The 19,763-nt window shown below is 34.1% G+C and overlaps 1 protein-coding gene across 3 annotated transcripts in view; it reads left to right on the forward strand.

The window, feature by feature from the left end:
- The first annotated feature begins 1,773 nt into the window (after positions 1 to 1,773).
- LOC149807832 (focal adhesion kinase 1-like) overlaps positions 1,774 to 19,763 on the forward strand; it is a 242,187-nt gene continuing 224,197 nt past the window's right edge. Inside the window, exon 1 of one of the 3 annotated variants that reach the window (XM_089971208.1) lies at positions 1,774 to 1,822. Coding sequence is in view for 1 of the 3 variants with exons in the window: in XM_089971144.1 (XP_089827270.1) it covers positions 1,836 to 1,842 (7 nt within the window). In the remaining 2 variants the exon portion in view is untranslated. Of the gene's footprint in view, positions 1,843 to 19,763 lie in introns of all 3 variants that reach the window. The other 2 variants (XM_089971144.1, XM_089971216.1) reach the window with 2 other exon arrangements.

The raw sequence follows: 19,763 nt of genomic DNA on the forward strand, positions 1-19,763 counted from the left end.
CCTAATAACTTAAACGTTGCTGGTCAGATATCACTTCTTGTAAGTTTTGCACACGTTGACATTTTGTCTTAAAAATGAAATCTGTAACTATGTAATCTGTTTATAACATATTTCGAAAGAGCTTAGGCAGCTCATTGAGAAATAAATAACAGCTAACGGTGTTAATTGTCGCAGATAAATACTGGTTTTCATGAGATAAAGACTATCAGATCCCGAGGTGCCTGGAAACTAACAATCTTAGAAACGTTAAATATTCTTTGGTTTGGTTGGAACCTTCGTTTCTTTTCCCATGCTCCTATTGATTTCCTGCGCGATTCCATCATATGCGGATTTCTGTTTTTTTTTTTTTAATCAGAGGATAAAAGTGAGAAATTTGCAGTCAATCTGTGTGGTTGCTCCCTCTCCCTCCCCATCAAAAGCAAAGAATATTGAAGATTTATTGCAGTGTTGAATATGCTGTCAGATTTACAATGTTTATTTTTCCGTCAACAACAAAACATAAGTCGAAAATGTTTTCAATGCATTGTGTTACGTGTTTAGGCTCTCATTCACAGTAACAAGAAAACTGTGAAGACAAAAAGGTTTGTAAAATTTAATCAATAATTTATTTACCTTAAAAAACAAGGTAAAAATGAGGAAAAGAACTTATGGTTTTACGAATCAAATCTAAAAATAATCCAAGAATAATCCAAGAATTAAAAATTAGAAGTCATAGTAATAAAATATTCTAATGAATTTGAGTTCGAGTCCCGACGAAAATCCAAAATGGAAAGCGATGACGTATGCTATAGTCAGTGTAGTACTGATGTGTCTATGTTTTTTTTTAGTTGAACCACATAACATAATATTCCAGTTTTGAATTCCGAATAAAATTTCAATAAATGTCTTTGTCCAAGAATTCTTTATGAGAATTTAAATATTCCCAGGGAAAAGAATGAATAATTCCATAAAATAGAATTTCAACTCAGACTGGTCACAACAAAACAAACACATTAACGTCTAAGTGTTTTAAAGCCCGACTGACTAAATTCCCTATAGAAAAAGGTTATACATTAATTAAGGACACAAAACAGATTCCCGTATGAGTGTCACGTGATCACTTCTAGAACAAGATAGAAGCTTTACATGCTTAGCACCACGTACTCCCAGTACAGCCTTGATTTTACTAATAAAACCTACACTAAGAATGATATAAAAAGAAGTTGTTTACTCCAACTCTTACGGATTCTGAATTAAGGTCAGGAACTAGGTCAGCTTTTAGATACAAAGTTCTATTATAAGGTGTTTATGAAATAAACAGATCAAACTAATTTCTGGAAAATGTAAAATTCCAGCAAATAAAATTACATTGCAATAGAATGTAATGGAATAACAAACTTAAAACTAGCAAACAAACAATTAAATTAAATCAAATATAAATTAAATCAAATATACATAACAACTGGAATAAGTACATGGTCAAACGAAGACTATATGCTGTTAAACATTTCTCTCCCACACATCCCCACTCCAATCTTACTCTCACCGACTTTAACGATTATGACTCGACACTCATAAGATGAAAAACAGATGATAATAATCCCTCAAAACACCTGTTTTTATTGCATTGATTAAATAGTTATTTTTGTTTTAAAAAATAGTTTTGAAGTATGTTTGAATTGCCGCCAAGTAAATACCAGACAGTTTTGATTCCAGTCTATTTCCGGTACCGTGCTTTAGCTTATTTTTAGGTAAAAACAATATCGTGGCCAAAATTCGCCATTTTCTCAAGAAATTACAGGAAGTGGATTAAAAGCAATTGAAGGTACAGATCCAAGAAACGGTATGTATTCTTAATGAAAGGTAATGCTGTTCTGAAATGTGTCGATAATAGAACTGCGTTGGTGCAGTTGATAAAGCGTTTCCCTTGCCAGTATCTTATTACGAATGCACATGCTGACAAAACTTAAAAATACAGATTACAGACTGCAGTACTGTAATTTCCTACAAAGTTAAGTCGAATCCATTTAATGTACATTATAAGTCTACCAAACATTTATGATGGGTTGGTATCCATCCCCTCCTCCTTTTAATTTTCTCGGTCAACGTTTTACATTCAAAATCTAATAGTAACAAGTACTTCTGCATTTTGCAACTTTTAAAATCTCAACTGTCACTTGCTTTGTCGATCGTCTGCTTTATTTCCTAATATGTAGAGGATATGTTTATATTTTCTTATGTTAATACCTGGTATATTTTCCTGTGTTAATACCTGGTATATTTTCCTATGTTAATATCGGGTATATTTTCCTACGTTAATACCGGGTATATTTCATCATGCGGTACAAAAGCGTGATACTTTTAAGAGTTGTGAAGAAGCAAGTTAAAAAATACATTTTTAAAAAAAAATTGAACGATGAACTATATCCGTTTTTATGTACGAAAAGAAATTGTTCATTTTATTATATGCCACACATGATCAAGAATCAAAGCTTAGAATATCAAATTCACTCTTCAGCACAATACCCTACCCCTTTTTCTTAAATTCACCTCACTTTCATAGGTTCAGAATCGAATATTTGACTTAAGAGAGCAGTTCGATTGGTGAATCTAATCTGTCACAGTAAGTTGCAACCTTTTTGAGGTTCCCACAAATTTTTTTCTGTAACCACATCTAAAGTGTATATTAACATGGTCATGTAGGCGCATGCCAACATGGTAATGTAGGTGAATTTACTCATTTAAAATATGAATTGTTCTGAAATGTAATGCTAATATAGTTTAACCAAAGTCAAGTCAATCCTGATTGTTTGATGTTCTGCACACTAATTCTCATCAAAATACTTCCAGAAGAAAACTAGTGATCCCTGTGAACTTTTACAGTGGTGTCCAGGTGCTGAACTGGTTTAGAAAAGGAGGATGTCAGGTCTAATCACAACATGTAGCAGGATTGTCTGAATTTTTTTTGTTCAGCATGTTCAGCTTTCATTGTTATATCGCAGTGCATGAAAATTCAGCTTCTTCTTGATCACATCATTAATTGAACTTGTTAAAAAATGTTCATTTACTTTAATATTGATTTTGCCTTGTGAATTTCTTGTGCATTTATAAAATGACCTTCCAAGTAAAAGGACTGTATAAGGTTCAAAATAAAGTGAATAATTGCTGTTTAGATTAAATCTAATAAAATTCTAAACATAACAACCATTACTGAAATAGTTGGTACTGAATGCCTTCATGACATGTATGAGTGTACTTCAGACCTCTAATTGAAAGAACTAAATTTTGATGGTTTCACATTTTCAGATTTTTTTCATAGCATGTTTATGCTTTTGGTACAGTCAACAAAAATAGAAAAAATGTTTAGTGAAAATGTTTTATTTCATTCAATTCAGTCGCCATCTAGAAAAATGAGTTTGTCAGTGGATAATTTTAGCATATTGGATGCAACAAACCTAATCTGAATCTCAACCATATTGATGATGTTTGATCTCATTTTAAAAGGTGACATAATAAAAAAACTCCACATATGTTAGCTAATATTTCACAGGCAAGGATCCATGGAAAAGTGGGGGTTGTAGTTGTTGTTGTTGTAGGGTTTAATGCCATTTTTCAGCACACGATAGGCTATACATGGTGGCCAGTATTAATGGTGGGGGAAGAACCCGTGAAATCCCCGGAAAGAACCACCGACCCTCGAGAAGCTATTGGCAAACTTTCTCACATACCCATATTGGCCGAATCCGAGACTCGAACCCACACAGACAGAGGTGAGATGGCATTGATCTGTGATGGAGAGTACTTTAGACCACTGGGCCACTCGGGGCCCAGTGAGTTGTAGAAGTTGTTAGCTAAATTATTTATCTTTATATAGATTAATTATTAACATTACCTGACTCGTGTGGTATTTGTTTGGTAATTTATGTGACATACTGATGTTGTCTCTGATTTCAAAACTGTTTTCAGATAGGAAGTAACAGTGGTATGGGAAAAATATCAATGACTATAAAAATAAAAGGAGTGAGATTCAGAATTTAAATGAGCTGACTTGAAAGATGAACATTTGGTTTATTCTTATTTTATCTTTTATTGGTGGTTTGTTCATTTTACTGAATCAAGAGACCCAAGATCACAGGCTGATCATATGGCTTTGTAATTGCAAAGTCTAAAACAGCATCAAAGGGTTTATGATTGGGTAATTATCCTGGATTATCATAATTACATCCCCAGGTAGTAAGAAAAGGTGTCATATAAGTGATTGGTACAGCATAGGGCATTGAATAAGGCAACAGAGTATTTTTTAAAGGAAAACAGGAAACAAAAGCATATTGGCACTGGTGCGTAACATATTGGGGTGTAAAAAAGTGTTGTGGGTTGAAATGTTATATTCGAACTGCAACAGTAAATGGCCCTGAGGATAACACTTGTTTGATAATGTGATGGCTTCTGCTGAGAGACCACGAGACCGATATACTGCTTTTTTTTGTCAGATTGAGTGGTATTGAAAACAGTTTTGTTATGTATTAAAAATGAGGAGAAGTCTCTTGGTTATAAAACAAAAATCTTTGAACTATAATGACTGCAGATTGAAATTACCATCACACTTTTTTTATCTGAGGTAAAGCATGAAACAGTATACTAGCCATATAGGACACTCTAAATACTCACTTATAATTCAAGTCAAACTGCAAATGACAAAGATTCTGTTCTGCTGATTACTCCAAACAAACTGATTTGTTCATTTTATGCAAATTTTCTGGCATGGAGGGATTGAAAATGATTGCAATCACTCCCAAGACTATGCCATGCTGTCCACTCTTCAGTTACTAACAATAGTTTGTATTTCTAATAATAAGGCAAATCTTTTTTTAGCTCTGTTGGCATTTGGGCCTTCACAAGCCAGTCTAGCTATCAAAAGAGACATGACAACAAATCCAAAGATTGTTTGGATGTGATTAGGCTCAGATTGTGATCAAGTTTGATTTCTTCTGTGAACTACTGAAAAAGTTTAGTAGGAAGTGCCTTAAAAGATAATTGCTTAAATATTTTCTCTCTAAATATTTTATGAATTTTAAAAATCAATTATCAGTTAAGGAATAATGAGAACATAGAACATATGATGTATAATACTATTTACATACATTTGGAGGGGTATTGGCATTTGCTTTTGTTCATAAAAAGGCATATAATGATCAATATCTCAAAGTTTATATCCATCCTTTTAATCATGTTTAACCCGTTACCTCATAAGTGTATGACTTTTTAGCCCGTTGATATACATATAGCAAAGTTACTCAGTGCACTGCGTTGTAAACAGAACAACTGTTACCTATTTGACTCCATACACTGTTAACTGTTACGCAGTGTAGTTTATGTTATGTTTCACATCAATTTTAACCATTTTACATTTTTGATACACATATATTATGTATAGAACGATTTAAGATTAAAATGCGATTGTTATATAAATATAAATTTCTTTCTTCACAGAAGAATTTGTTATGGGCTTTAAAATCTTGAGAGATCTTGTTCACTGCCAAGAAAGTGAAGGCATGTGACCAACCGTAGCTGCCATTTCTTGTACTTGAAATTTACAAGTTCTTTGTCTGCGTTTACATCAGTAAATCATCTGAATTTGATGATTTATACAACTAATTGCTGCCTACGTCAATATCAGAGCCTTTACTGAAGTTATTGAAGCTTTCATAGTTGTGGTTCTAATCATGAAAACTCAAGAAAGTACTGAACGAAATCCGCGGCCTCCATTTTGGAGAGTGGAGAATATGACCCAGCTACTTAATAGCAGATTTCAACTAGACATAATGTTCATTCACACCAATGAATGTAGTATCTAATAGGTTTTTAACCTGAAAATGGTGCTACAAAAACCTGCTCAAAATGGATGATGCTTACAACAGACATCGAAAGGCACTCAATGAGAATGGTGTAGAGGCGTCAAAAGCTGCTTCCATGTGAATTGGGTAGAGGCGTCCAAAGGCACTTCCATGAGAATGGAGTAGAGGTGTCTAAAGGTGCTTTCATGAGGTAAAGGGTTGATATACCACCCTTCCTGAACTCTCAAGTCATCAGTATTCTTAATACTTTGATTTGTTGAGTCAGCCTGAACAGTTGAATCCAAATGATTAACACACTTTATTCAGACAATTAATGCATCTTTAAAAAATGAGAACTTGAGGTTAGCAGACTGTATTGGCATATTTTGCTTAAAAAAACAAACTGATTAAAAGTGCATAAAGGTAATTTTTGGGATTCAGTCAAATTATTCAAAGCAATATAATTGTCAAGGTATAGTGCAAAGTTGTCAGCATATTGCTCCTGCCATAAGTACAGTCTGTGTATTATGATTCTTTTATGAGTCACAATCCTTAACTTTCAGGATAGTTGTAATTGTGTATTTTGCTAATCAGTACTTTGCAAGTTTATTTCTGTTGCAGTCAATGTGAGTACAGCTTTTACTTAATTATATTCCTAAATAAATCTGTAAAAATGTTCTGATAATTTTTTTTATTTCCAATAGCACAGATTATAACAACAGTATTAATAGCAAGCCTCAAACCACAACTAGCAGATTAAAGGAATAACAGCAAACCTCAAACCACAACTATCAGATTAAAGATTTCTAAAGAACTTCACTTTCTGTTCATTTTTAACTCGCCTGTCTGAAGCACAGGTGAGATTATGATCCCAGTAGCATCAGCATCATAGTCAGCAGATGTAAACAGCAGTTGCAGATTTGTTTTTACGATTTGATTCCAACTCATATTGGAGTAACTATACTTTTTAGTTATGCTGCCATGTGTTCATTAGCTTATGTCTGTTGATATTTAATATTCTTTTACTCAATTTTTTTTTCTTCTGCAATTTGTGGGGGAAACGTTTGATGTACAGGTTTAATGTTTATTCCATATAGACAGCAGATTAAAGTTTGTGTTGAAGGTTTTGTTTATGGCTTGTAGGAAAGAAAATATGCATTTACATTTCTTTTCGTTGTGTTAAATATGAAGTGCCTGATCTTATTCAATATTTTTACTCAGTTTTACTGGCTTTTTTTGCAATTTATGTAGAAAAGTTTTGAAGTTGTATTTAATTTTTTTTTAAATTGCTTTTTGGAAGGAACTGTGCATTTCAGTGTAAATGACATGCATGACCTTGACCCCAATTTTACAGAATTTTTGGCACAGATTATTAGAAGTTTGCATTTAAGGTTTGTTATGTGTAGACAGCATGTTAAAATTTGCAGTTATGGTTTTGTTTATGGCTTGTAGGAAAGAAATATGAATTTAAATTTCACTTCCGTGTGTTAAATATTGTGTGCATAGACAGTTTGATATCACAATTAGCAGTCAGAGTTTGCTACATGTAGGCAGAATTATAAATGTTTGTTTAAGGTGTTGTTCATTATTTGTAGGAGGTGCTGTGCATTTAAATTTGACTTTTGTGTTTTAATAACATGTCTGACCACACTCAGTACTTTTTAAAACAAAAAACTACTGATTTTTTTCGAGTCACTTTTTCTTCAGCATCATTGTCATCATCACCATTTTCTTAGAATTTTTTATAAAGTTTTCTGTTTTCATATATTTCCTAAACCCCTTGATAGATTTTCATTAGTTGGCATGAATCATTATGAAGCTAAGACAATTCATTGTACATGTTTGCTTGTCTTTTGCATGATGGGTATATTCATCATGGAGGATACTACTGACCATGGGCAAAAATAGATCACAGTGCTCTGCACTTTATGTCCTAGTAATTACACTGTTTTGTATTCAGTTTATGGTTTGTGGTTTTGTGACTTTGACACCATTTTATGGCATAGGATGACTGTTGCGTAGTCCAGTTTCATTCAAACTTGGTGAATATATTCATCTTGGAAGGTTATATTCACCATGGCCAAAAATTAAGTCATAGTGACATACTTGTTATTCATGCTTCATTGATTAATTAGCTTCTAGTTCAATTTATCTGACACCATGTATATGTAATTGTAAAATTTCATGGCTGTGTTTACATTAAGAATATGATTATGTTAATTAAGGAGTGGTTGGTGTGCATTTAAACAACAAAATGTATATTATTATCACTTTAGAAGTAGAGTAGTTGTCAATTAAGGTGATATTTTCTATTTTGGATGCAGTGATTTTTTTTTCTTCAAGGATTGTCATATGGAAGAATTAGAGATGGAAAATTCATGTAAAAGTAGAAGGTTACATTGTAAGACAGCCACTTTTGAGATAACTCTTTCATATTCCAGACTCATTGGCAGCAAAAAATATCAGATATGACACAACAAAGAGACAAAGAAATTTAAGCCACATTGGGTTAACAATAAACTATGGCCTGAATTCACTGACTCGGAAGGAAAGATGTTTTGCAGCTATTTCAAACAATACCCCAAACCTGGCATGGGTTGGATATTCATTTGGAACTGACAAATTCATAATTTAATAAATCACATCTTATGATGGTTTTGAATGTCATAAACCCTTTGCATAACAATATATACATGATACTAACCAGAACATGCAGAAAATATCTGAAGTTGGAGTTGCAAACACTCCACTGGGAAATACCAATTTAAAAATAAATGAGAATGAATTGAGAAATTAAATAAAATGGGAGCTCTTTTTAACACAGCCCATACCTTAGCCTAATATGGAAAATAATTTTCTGATACAGAAAAGCCGTGTGTGCTCCAGGAGAAGAACAATGTTAATCTTGTTACTAATTATAAGAACAACTCGGTGCAAGACATTTTACTGTGTTAACTGATAAAGTCTTGAGAGAAGAAGTTAGGGTAAGTCTAAATTCCAGAAAATTCATTTTCATTCCTGCTAATGGAAGTATGAATGCTACTGTATTGGAGCAAGAAATAGTGTACATAGGATACCCTGACAATAAAAACTTAAGCCCTTAGGAGAAATAAATCTGTTATACGTTTTTTTTATATTTTTTATTGTGGATTAAAATGTATCCATCTCATCAAATCTAGGCTAGAGACTGATATTGACAGTGGGACAAGTGAATTTTCTGAAACCACTTGTCCAGGACAAGTGGGTAAAAAGAAACCCCATCAGCCCTGTAGAAGGTTGAAGTTTGTGTTTAAGGTTTTAGGTATATATATATATATATATATATATATATATATATATATATATATATATATATATATATATATATATATATATATATGAGAGCCTGATTTGGCTGAGTGATCTAAGGTCTTTACAGATCACTGACATTGCACCTCGGTCTGTGTGGGTTTGAGTCTCGGGCTTGGGAGAGTGCTTGCCAGTCATTTCTTGTGAGTTGGTGGTTCTTCCAGGGGTTTTCCCCTTGAGTTCTTCTTCCACCAGATATATCAGATATACTGGCTACAAAGTAAAGCCTATCATGTGTTGAAAATGGCATTAAACCCACAGCAAGAACAGTAGCAACATATACATATGCAGGAACTGTGCCATCAGTTTCACTTCTGTATATGGACAATGATTCTCTGACTTGTTACGTAATATTGAGAAGTGTGTGTCATCTTGCTTTTTGTTTTTATTAGTATGAGAACAATATATTTGCGTTTAATGGGTTATTGACCTGTGTACTATATCTTTTTGTACTAATGGTATCATCTATTGCCCTACCTGAGAAGCCTTAGTACGTCAGTAATCAAAGGGTCACAAGTTTGATACCCTCTCAGGTCAGTTGGGATCTTTTGCCATGGTGTGTCATGGGGTAGGGCATTTAGCTCTTACTTCCTTGACATGATATACCGGTAATCAGTGTGTCGAAATGCTGTTAAAAACCAAGCAACCCATCATTTTACCCAGCAAATATACCATTTATACTCACATGTCAGATCCAGCAACAATCTGCATAGACCCATATGTGCCACTTCATAAGGGGCTGGCATAACTGGGTCTATTCAGGTTCTTAGGAATAATCAGTAGAACAGACAACATAGACAATGATATACCAGCACATTGTGCAATGACAGGTCAGGGTCTCTTTTGTTTGGAGTTGGATCTGACTTATGGTCAAGTATATATGGTACGAGTATCATTTACCATGTCACCCACACCAGGTACACTGCTGTTGTGTAGAAGCTTGCTTAACCATTTTTATGACCAGGGTGCTTTGTTCAAATCTGACTCAGAATCCTGATTTTGGAATGCTCATTCTGCTTTTTGCATTTTAATGTTTCCAGTGAAAAAGTGATAGCAATATATTACAGTCAATTCAGAGTAAAGATACAGGGCTAGTAAACTTTGATTAAATGTAGCTAGCTGCCTGTTAATTAATTTAAATGTTTGGATACTAATTGCATCATGGTTCTAATATAATACTATTGGTGAATCAAAGTCATCATTTCTCTAAGTAAAAAACTGCAGTCTAGTTTATACAGATTTCTCAAAGACATGTTATGCCAATCAACCCATGTATTATGTTGACTTTATGGTAATTCAGGGGTGAGATTATTTAAAAAAAGGCATTCTTAATTTGAATTATTTTCATTCTCTCTATTGTTTTTTTGTTGTTGAAGGATGAGTGTTGTATATTTTCTAATAAATGTCCGTGCACAATATACTTCATAACTGTAAAAAAAATTTGGTCATCATCGCTACCATCAGCCAGTATTTGGCGAACAAAATCGTAATGAACCACACCAGGAATCAGACTGACTGTCATGCCGTCTGTTTTTGTCCATTGAACATGTACATCTGACTCATATTTAACCGAAATGATACACCTGTGCCACATATCGATATGATTCACGATACACAACCTGCAATATGATACATATCGATTGGAAGGTAGTTGCTGCCCTTTCATGTATGTAGACATTCTGTTCCTATTTAAAGTATGCATACCACATATAGACATATAGTTATCATATATCTATATGCAATTCTCATTGATGAGAAGATAACAATACTTTCAGACAGACTACCTGTTGGTTGCAGTGAGGTTTATCCAGTGTTTTAGGCCATTTAATGATGGCTCCATTTAACTCCCTTTGTTTTGTACATCAATGTTTTGAAAACATATTACAGTAAAACCTGTCTTTAGAGACCACTGCTATGAGAGACCACCTGTTTTGAGAGACCAGAATCTCCATACACAGATTTATTGATTATATAGCATTGTGACCTGTTATGAGACACCATTTGTCTTGAGATACCATTATTTTTTGGCAGAAGGGGTGGTCATTGAAGACAGGTTCTACTGTATTACCAATTTTGTGTCCCAGTTACACTTAGAAGACATTACAATGTTATCTTCAAAACATAAGAAATAATGCAATTTCCTCGTGCAAAGAAAATCTCATCAAGAACAAGTCTGGGCTTGGGAATAAGGTTGAATACCAACAAAATGTATCACATTTTATTTCCTGCAGATGAAAAGACTGCTACAGCCACAGGTACTTGTATGTGTTAGTGAGAAAGGAAAACTGTTGACTGCAGCCAGTCATATTCTGCAATTTTCTTTTAACATAGGCAAGGTGATAAACCTGAGTTTGAAATCTGCCCCATCACTCATTCTATGCTAATTTTAATTTATTCCATCAGCACCTTCATTCACTGGTTAAATATCTCTGCATAAACAAGAGAAATTCCAAATTTGGTTCCCATGTACAATTTAAGGAGGGATGATGACAGGATTTTACCTCCCCCTTTATCAAAGAAAAAAGGAGGGGGAGGAAGAAATGGTCATAGCCATAGGTCATAGGTCAGTGTTTATCTAACCTTCAATATCAGTCTCTCTTTCTTCCTGCTGTTCTTTCTTATAGTTCTAATGAAATCAACATCTTTGACAGATGTCACGTCTAGATGTATAAGCATTAATCTGTTAATTATTTCTGAGCATACTGGGCTCCTTTTCTTTGTATCAGTATTATTCTCTGCTTATTTCTGAAGGGGCAAATACATAGCTAGCTTTATGAGCTTGAATATGTTGGGAAACTGATTTTTATGACTTATGTACAATTTTCCAGAGCTCACAGATATTATCTTTTGGATACATCTGCTCCAAAATAGGATTTTTCACATATATAAACTTTCTTTGTTAAATCAGTAGTTTACTGCCTACTCTGCCAAATTTCTTATCTTTTCCATAATGTTGTATAGGGGAATTTAGTCTGTCAGTGCTTGCGCAGACATACATATTAAAATAGGTATCTTCTTAATTGCATTTTTAAACCTTATTTTATTCTGTTTATCTTAACCCTGGTATGGGTACATGTATATGGTTTTGTAGCATGTGATCAACAGTGCAAATTTGATTAATGAAAAAAATAAAAATTGCATTATCCTTTTAAATTGTCTGTAATTTAATTAGGCCGCGTATTCTGCCATTTTTATATTTGATTTCAAAATACCACTGAAAGGGTCATCATGCCGTTTACTAATTTGTCCATCTAGCATGTACATCTGACTCAAAATCACTCACTGGTGTCTCCATTAACACTCTCCCAGCTCCATTAATCTGATATACTTCATAACTTAAAAAAAAAAAATGCATCATCACTATCATCAGCAAGTACCATATATACTCGCGTATAAGCCTGTTCGCGTATAAGCCGATCCCCCCTCCCAACTGAATTGGTAAAACTTATAAAGTGCATGACCCACGTATAAGCCGACCCATAATTTCTAGACTACCGGTACATCACAAGATGCACAAAGTGAGTTCTGAATATGTTTATTTAGGCAAATCACATTACTAAATAAAATGAAAGTAAGAAAACTAATTTATATGTTGAAATAAAAACAATTCTAAAGTGTTAAGTCTTAATGGAAATTTAATTAATCCTCATTCTAAAATCATGAATTATAAAAGTTCTATCACTTTTAGACTCCTTCAAAATCTGGCTCTGTATCAGACTCGCCAAACAGTTCATGAAACTCTGCTTCTGTTACGGGCGTGCTTTCATCATATACATCGTCATTGTCATCCGATAGTGTGTCGTTCTCCTCGCTCTCCTCGTCATTGTCGGATTGAAATATAGCGTCATCCTCTGTTCCATCCATGGCATTGCTGATACAGAACTTCCTGAATGATTTTGTAATCATTTCTGATAGGATTGAGTCCCACGCTTCTTTTATCCACTTGGCGACCAAATTGATGTCCGGCCTCATTAAATTCCCGCCTTTTGTTATTTTCACAGCCCCTGAACAAACCCATTCTGCCCACATCTTTCATAACTTGTCCCTAAAAGGTTTGTTAAGGCAGACATCAAGAGGTTGTAACACTGACATTAAACCTCCTGGTATCACAGCCAGTGTAGTTTTCATTTTCTTTGCGGCCTTTTTTACTTCATCGGTCTTGTGTGCACGAAACATATCCCATACAAGCATTGAAGGTTTCCAAAGAATTGCACCTGGTCTATAGTGGTAGTATGCTATTTATATACCTTATCCTGTAATTATTTCCATGTATGGTTGGTTATCAATTTGTATTTGATAATTATTTATCATTGTTGTTTATTTGTGTTTTTTTTTTACTAAACGGTAGTGTGATTTTATTGATCAAAATATGATTGGTTTCAGTGTGGACATTATTCAAGTATTGTGACAGCTTATAACTTTGAGCAGAAACCATGTCCACTACCATATCTCATTAAACAATACATCTAAGAGTCGGCATGTATTAGTAAAGTCATTGGCATTGTGCAACAAAACAAACCTATTATCCCCGAGGAATTTACCACAGATTAAGCAAATGGTAGCTATTGTACAACACTCTATCACTAACAAACCACTTTGCTTTACAAACAACTAAACAACAGTAATATATAAACTGTGGCTGCCGATTTACGTCTAAAACACCTGTCAAAGAAATCCCACAAATTATATTGTTTTACAATTATTCACACTGACTCGTATATTGCCCTGTTATTTACCCTTCCTATGCGTGTGCGCAACAAACCCCTATGGAGCCTCTCGCTATTGTTCCTTTAAGACTATTGTACATGTATTTCTACTCGTATTTGTCATATATACCTTCAATATCGTAATTCTTTTATTTTTTTACGTAGATTCTTTTCATATTTACACTGAAATAAGCTAGCGTGCATTTGTACGATACCGTAGAGTTTAATGATTACTGATTAGCTGAGGGTTAAATACTTGACTGGAGATTACTAATATGGTGGTTCTTTTGGAAAATACACATACCACCATGGCTCAAATAAGACATATGGCTGCATTTTCTGGTGGATGGACATCTGTCAAATAGACGTCAAGTACGTTAAAACATGTTTTTCATTCATTATCCTACGACTTAAGTTAGAAAAAAAATACTTGTTTCACTTCATGACAGCACAACTCTACTGAGCCATGTGGCATCATTAGGCATTGTGATCTCATCTTTGGCGATCAACAGAAACAATAAATACTGGAAATTGAGGGAAAAAAGTATTTAAAATGTTAGACTTGGACCTTGGCCCACAGATAAGCTGACACCCCCCCCCCCCCCTTCCAGGCCATATTTTTTCCAAAATTTTTCGACTTATACGCGAGTATATACAGTATGTGCCAAACTAAATCGTAATGAACCACATCAGGAATCAGACATTTTGGGTTTTCTTGGTAGCCCGTATTTTAAACACACATTTGTCAGACTTTCTTCATGAATGGTTCAAACTATGCCATAATTTTTATTCCTTGGCATGTTGTTTTAATCAAATTTAGTTTCACAAACATTTATGTCATACTTGAAGAACCCAGATGTGGAACAATTACTTCTGGAAAAAACAGATTTCGCAACAAGAATGGTCCTGACATAGGACTATATATATCTATATATATATATATATATATATATATATATATATATATATATATATATATATATATTTGTATTTATATGTATATAGCATGATTATATAGTATGATGGAGAAGGTCCTGTGTCAGAATGGGTCATGGAGGTAAATCTAAGGTATTTTTGTCCCTGTATGATTTTTTTCATTCAGTTTATTGTTTTTTTTTTTCTTTCTCAACATCAAGATCACGTCCAGCACCTGTGATAAAAATGAGTGGCTATTACTGCAGATGCTGTTTCAGTAGGTATTGTTTGTATTGCTTTTCCGTCCCTTATTACCATTCAGATGTATCAACGGTATTATTACCATAGATATAGCAAAGTCCTTAATGCCACACAGATATAGCAAAGTTCTTAATGCCAGACAGATACAGCAAAGACCTAATTATCACACATTTACAGTAAAGACCTTATCGCCACACAGATATAGCAAAGACCTTATTGCCACACAGATATAGCAAAGACCTTATTACCACACAGATATAGCAAAGACCTTATTACCACACAGATATAGCAAAGACCTTATTGCCACACAGATATAGCAAAGACCTTATTGCCACACAGATATAGCAAAGTCCTTATTACCACACAGATATAGCAAAGACCTTATTACCACACAGATATAGCAAAGACTTTATTGCCACATAGATATAGCAAAGACCTTATTACCACAGATATAGCAAAGACCTTATTACCACACAGATATAGCAAAAGCCTTATTACCACAAAGTATCAAGAAATTACCATTAGATACTATCATGGACTATGTTAGACTGCAGTGTCTGGTAGTGACGGACGGCTACACCAGTCAGAGCATCACAATGTGTAATACTGTACTTGGTATGTGTTTTTCTCTGAGTCTCCATGACTTCAACAAATGCAAAGATACCAGAGGCATCCTCCCTGTTTTAAAAAAAAGCCCCCAAAACATGCCAGGTTACAAAAATGTGCCAGGTGAAAAAACTAAACATGCCAGGTTATACACAATACTATAACTCTTGATAGGACAAATTATCCAAGTGAGAAGTCCTTAGGAAAAAAGCATTTATCTATCCACCCATTGTGAATAACCATTGCTATATAGTGCTTGAATTGATTACAGAGGGAAGGGCAAGAGGGACACCTGTTATTGTATACTTTTTCTGAGGTAATGAAAGGGGCTATGTTTTTAAATCATTTGCCATACTGCTAAAACCAAAATTTAGGATAACTATTTTGTTGTTAGTGAGGTACAAACACACTTGTACATATCATTGTATCCAGCATAAAATAAAATGTATACAACAGCAACTGCAGCGGCTTGCAAAGCACTATGTTTTTTTACTGCATATTTTTACACCCCTGCATGTACCACCACACAGTACTCCAACCCCAGACAGTGACAGATTGGTCATAAAATAAACACTGTAACATGCATGATGTATCTTCCTCCAGTGACTACACATATAAAGTTTGATTAAAAAATTGAAAATTTCATTAAAATCAAAAAAATTCTATGCCAGACTCAATACTTCAGGGATTGGAACACAAAATAATGCCCCTCTTGCAGATGGTTACCCCAAGAGCAATGTGGCTTCAGAGTTAAGTGATCAGTTTTTATAGATGATATTATTGATAGGTTGACAAATGGATAGACGGGTTACCAGATGAATGTTTGAAGGTTGTGAAAACTAACAGTTTAATGAGGTTCATTGTGATCTAGAGAGAGGTGGGGAAAGGCATTCTTATATTTTATATGGCTGAATCACTGCTGTAATAACTTGTTCTTATTAAATATAAATCAATACCATTTAACATTCTTTATTTAGACTGGGTAAGGGATGTAAGAAACATTATGGATTGACAGGAATTTAGATGAAGTTCATTGAATTGACAGAAATTTAGATGAAGTTTAAGGTGAAGTTGAATGGATTGACAGGAATTTAGATGAAGTTAATGCAATGACAGGAATTTAGATGAAGTTCATGCTAAGTCAACTGCATGTTCTGGAATATACTGGTACATATGTCCCAGATAAACCAGTAATTTGAATGAATGAGGTCTGCATAAGGATCGATTTACAGTATATGATTAAAATGTATTGTAAATGGAAACGATGCATGTACTTAGCGGTACAATATTCTTTACAGTGATGAAATTACAGGCCTGCCATTTTTTTTTTTTTTTTGTTGGGGTGTCAACTATAACGTACCTTGTTCACCCCAATGTCATAACATTCATGCCAGGTGCCATTATTTTTTGCAATAAAAATGTTTTCAAATTCCATTTGTAAAATGATCAGTTGTCAGTTATATCTTACAAAAAAAGCCCTTGTCCCACAGTTTAGTCATTAAGTTATAGTACCGTATGGATTCTTGTATGAGATGCTGCTTGTTATGATGTGGTTCTTGGGAGCCATTAAAGTGGTTCTTGTTGTAAATGAAGCCACCTTTAACTGAGTTATTTTGTAACAGGTGTGTGCCTTAATGTTGCATATTATATACAAAACCATAAAACCCCAAAAAAGAGTTTTTCATTGTGTGAACCAATATAATAATTGGTTTTCATTAGTCAAGTGGAGCAGGTGTTAAAGTGTAGAAATTAATCCGTTTGACAGAATTTATGACCATACCTATGTTGTATGAAAGGCAGCAGTATATGGTGGTGGTGGTGATGGGGCTTTATGGTGAGGGACCACTTTATAATACATTTATTGGCAGATACTGTTGTCATCCATAGTTGTTTTGGAGATGACTGCATATGGTGCTATGAGGAAATGTGGGTGGGTATGGTACTTGGAAACTGGGGTGTATGGTGATAGTTCAGGTGATGGATCAGAGAGTTATTATATAGATTTGACAGAATGTCACACATGGGTAGTTACTTATGATTCAGGCATAGTAGTCATATGTGTTTATTCCTAACTGCCATCTAAATTTTGAAGATCTTCATCAATTTGCTTGAACATATTTATCAGTGACACTGGCAGGCTGCAGTGGGTTTCATTTGAATCAGTATAGATTTTCACAGATGTATGTAATATTGGATATCGAGAGAATCCTTTTTTTAGAAAAATAATTCATTGTGTTTGTATATCGCTCTGCTTTATTTACAGGTATGTGTATTGCGAGAAACCTCTTTTTTTAGAAAAATAATTCATTGTGTTTGTGTATCTCTGCTTTATTTACAGGTATGTGACACCCCACCTTTGTAAGCATGTGTGGTGATTTTTTGTAAATTTTCTTTTTTTTAGCCTAACCTTGTATGTCTTTGATGTACATTGATTAATATGCATTATTACAGATAAGTAATACAATAGCCCAGAATCTCAGTTGATTCATTGATTTTAAAGATAGGTACAATTCCATAATTGTGTACAGAAAATGATGACCTTGCTAATAATTAAACTGAAATTTTGACAGTACAATCATAGTGAAGAGTGTGCATCTTCACGTGCAATATGTATGGGTATTTGTCATGTATGTACAGGGTTTTACAAGAACATCAGCACAATCCTGACCATCTAATGTCATTGACTTTCTACTAACAGTGTTCTTTTGGCAAGCTTATTGACCTGCCAAAACATATTGCTCAAACAAATATGCTGCATTACAAATTTACCTGCCTTTTTATCACATATTTTCAACCAGAGAAGACAAAAACATTATTTTACACAACCAGCATTGAACTATAAAATAAAATACAATGTGTAACTGAAAAGTGTATTGTCACATTTAACGGCCCCATTTACTGTAAATTCACAGTGAATGGATTCCATTCATACTTTTTTGACTTTATGTTAGTAGTGACATAATTAACTGTCATGTTGTACGCCAGTAAAATATTCATTGTTGTGAAACTTGGAAAACAAGAAACCCTTTGGACCTGATTAAAATTTCAGTTTGAGTCATGTTTTACTGAGGTTTTTCATTATAGCTTAGTGGTTACTAAATGAAAATAGTGCTACTCAGACATCCAATAATACCACCACAGCAGTGTCTTGAAATCTTGTTAATGCTGAAATCTTTGAATGGACAGTCATATCAACTTGAGGTTATTACTAAACTACTTCTTATGATGTCTAGGTGGACCTGAATGAAAATGGGTCAGATCTACAGCACCACAGCAGTCAACTTGAGCAATTTTGTTATTGCTACTTCTCCTGTATGGTAATACATGTTAAAACTGAGTTTTCACAGGAAGAATTCTTATGATGTTTTATTGTTATCGCTGCTCCTCCTGAATGGATGGTCATATCAACATTGTTTTCACTAGAAGACTTATTATTATTGACCCTGATTGAAAATGGGGCAAATTTGACATGCAGTAAGGCCACCATGGCAGCTATCTTGAAAATACTGTTATTCCTACTCCTGCTAAATAGAATGTCATATTGACTTGGGATTTCCACCAGAAGATAATAATGATATCTTGTTGGTCCTGAATGAAAATGGTGCCAATCTTGCCTCAGATATGGCTGCCACAATGAACATTTTCAACATCTTTTCACTAATTCTCCAGAATGGATGGTCATATCAGCATGGGTTTTCACCACAGAGTTTAGTTTTTCCTGAATGAATATGCTGCAGATCTGTCAGTCATTGATTTTAAAATCCTGTCGCTCAAAAAACGTCAGATTATTTCAGTAATCTGCAGTTAAAAATGAAGAAATGGTACTGTCTCAGAATCCTGGAAATTCTTTTCAGACATATAGAACATCAGTAACTTTGAGGTGCTTGTGTTAATATAGTTGTCTTTGAGATGTATTTTTTGTTTTTGTCAGGCCTACGTCAGTGGAAGCAAGAGATATCAGTCACTTTACCATGGCAGAAAATAACAGTGTTGTCAAAGTTGTTAGTGAAAACAGTTTCCAGTGGTTTATTATGAAGCTAAGAATATCCATTCTGTGAAATGATTTCGTCACTGCTTTATTTTTGCTTCGAGGTCAGTCATATAAAATTTGCTT

The sequence above is a fragment of the Sinohyriopsis cumingii genome, chromosome 1 (assembly GCF_028554795.1).
Source record: "Sinohyriopsis cumingii isolate HCF-2022 chromosome 1, ASM2855479v2, whole genome shotgun sequence".
Taxonomy (NCBI): Eukaryota; Metazoa; Mollusca; class Bivalvia; order Unionida; family Unionidae; genus Sinohyriopsis; species Sinohyriopsis cumingii.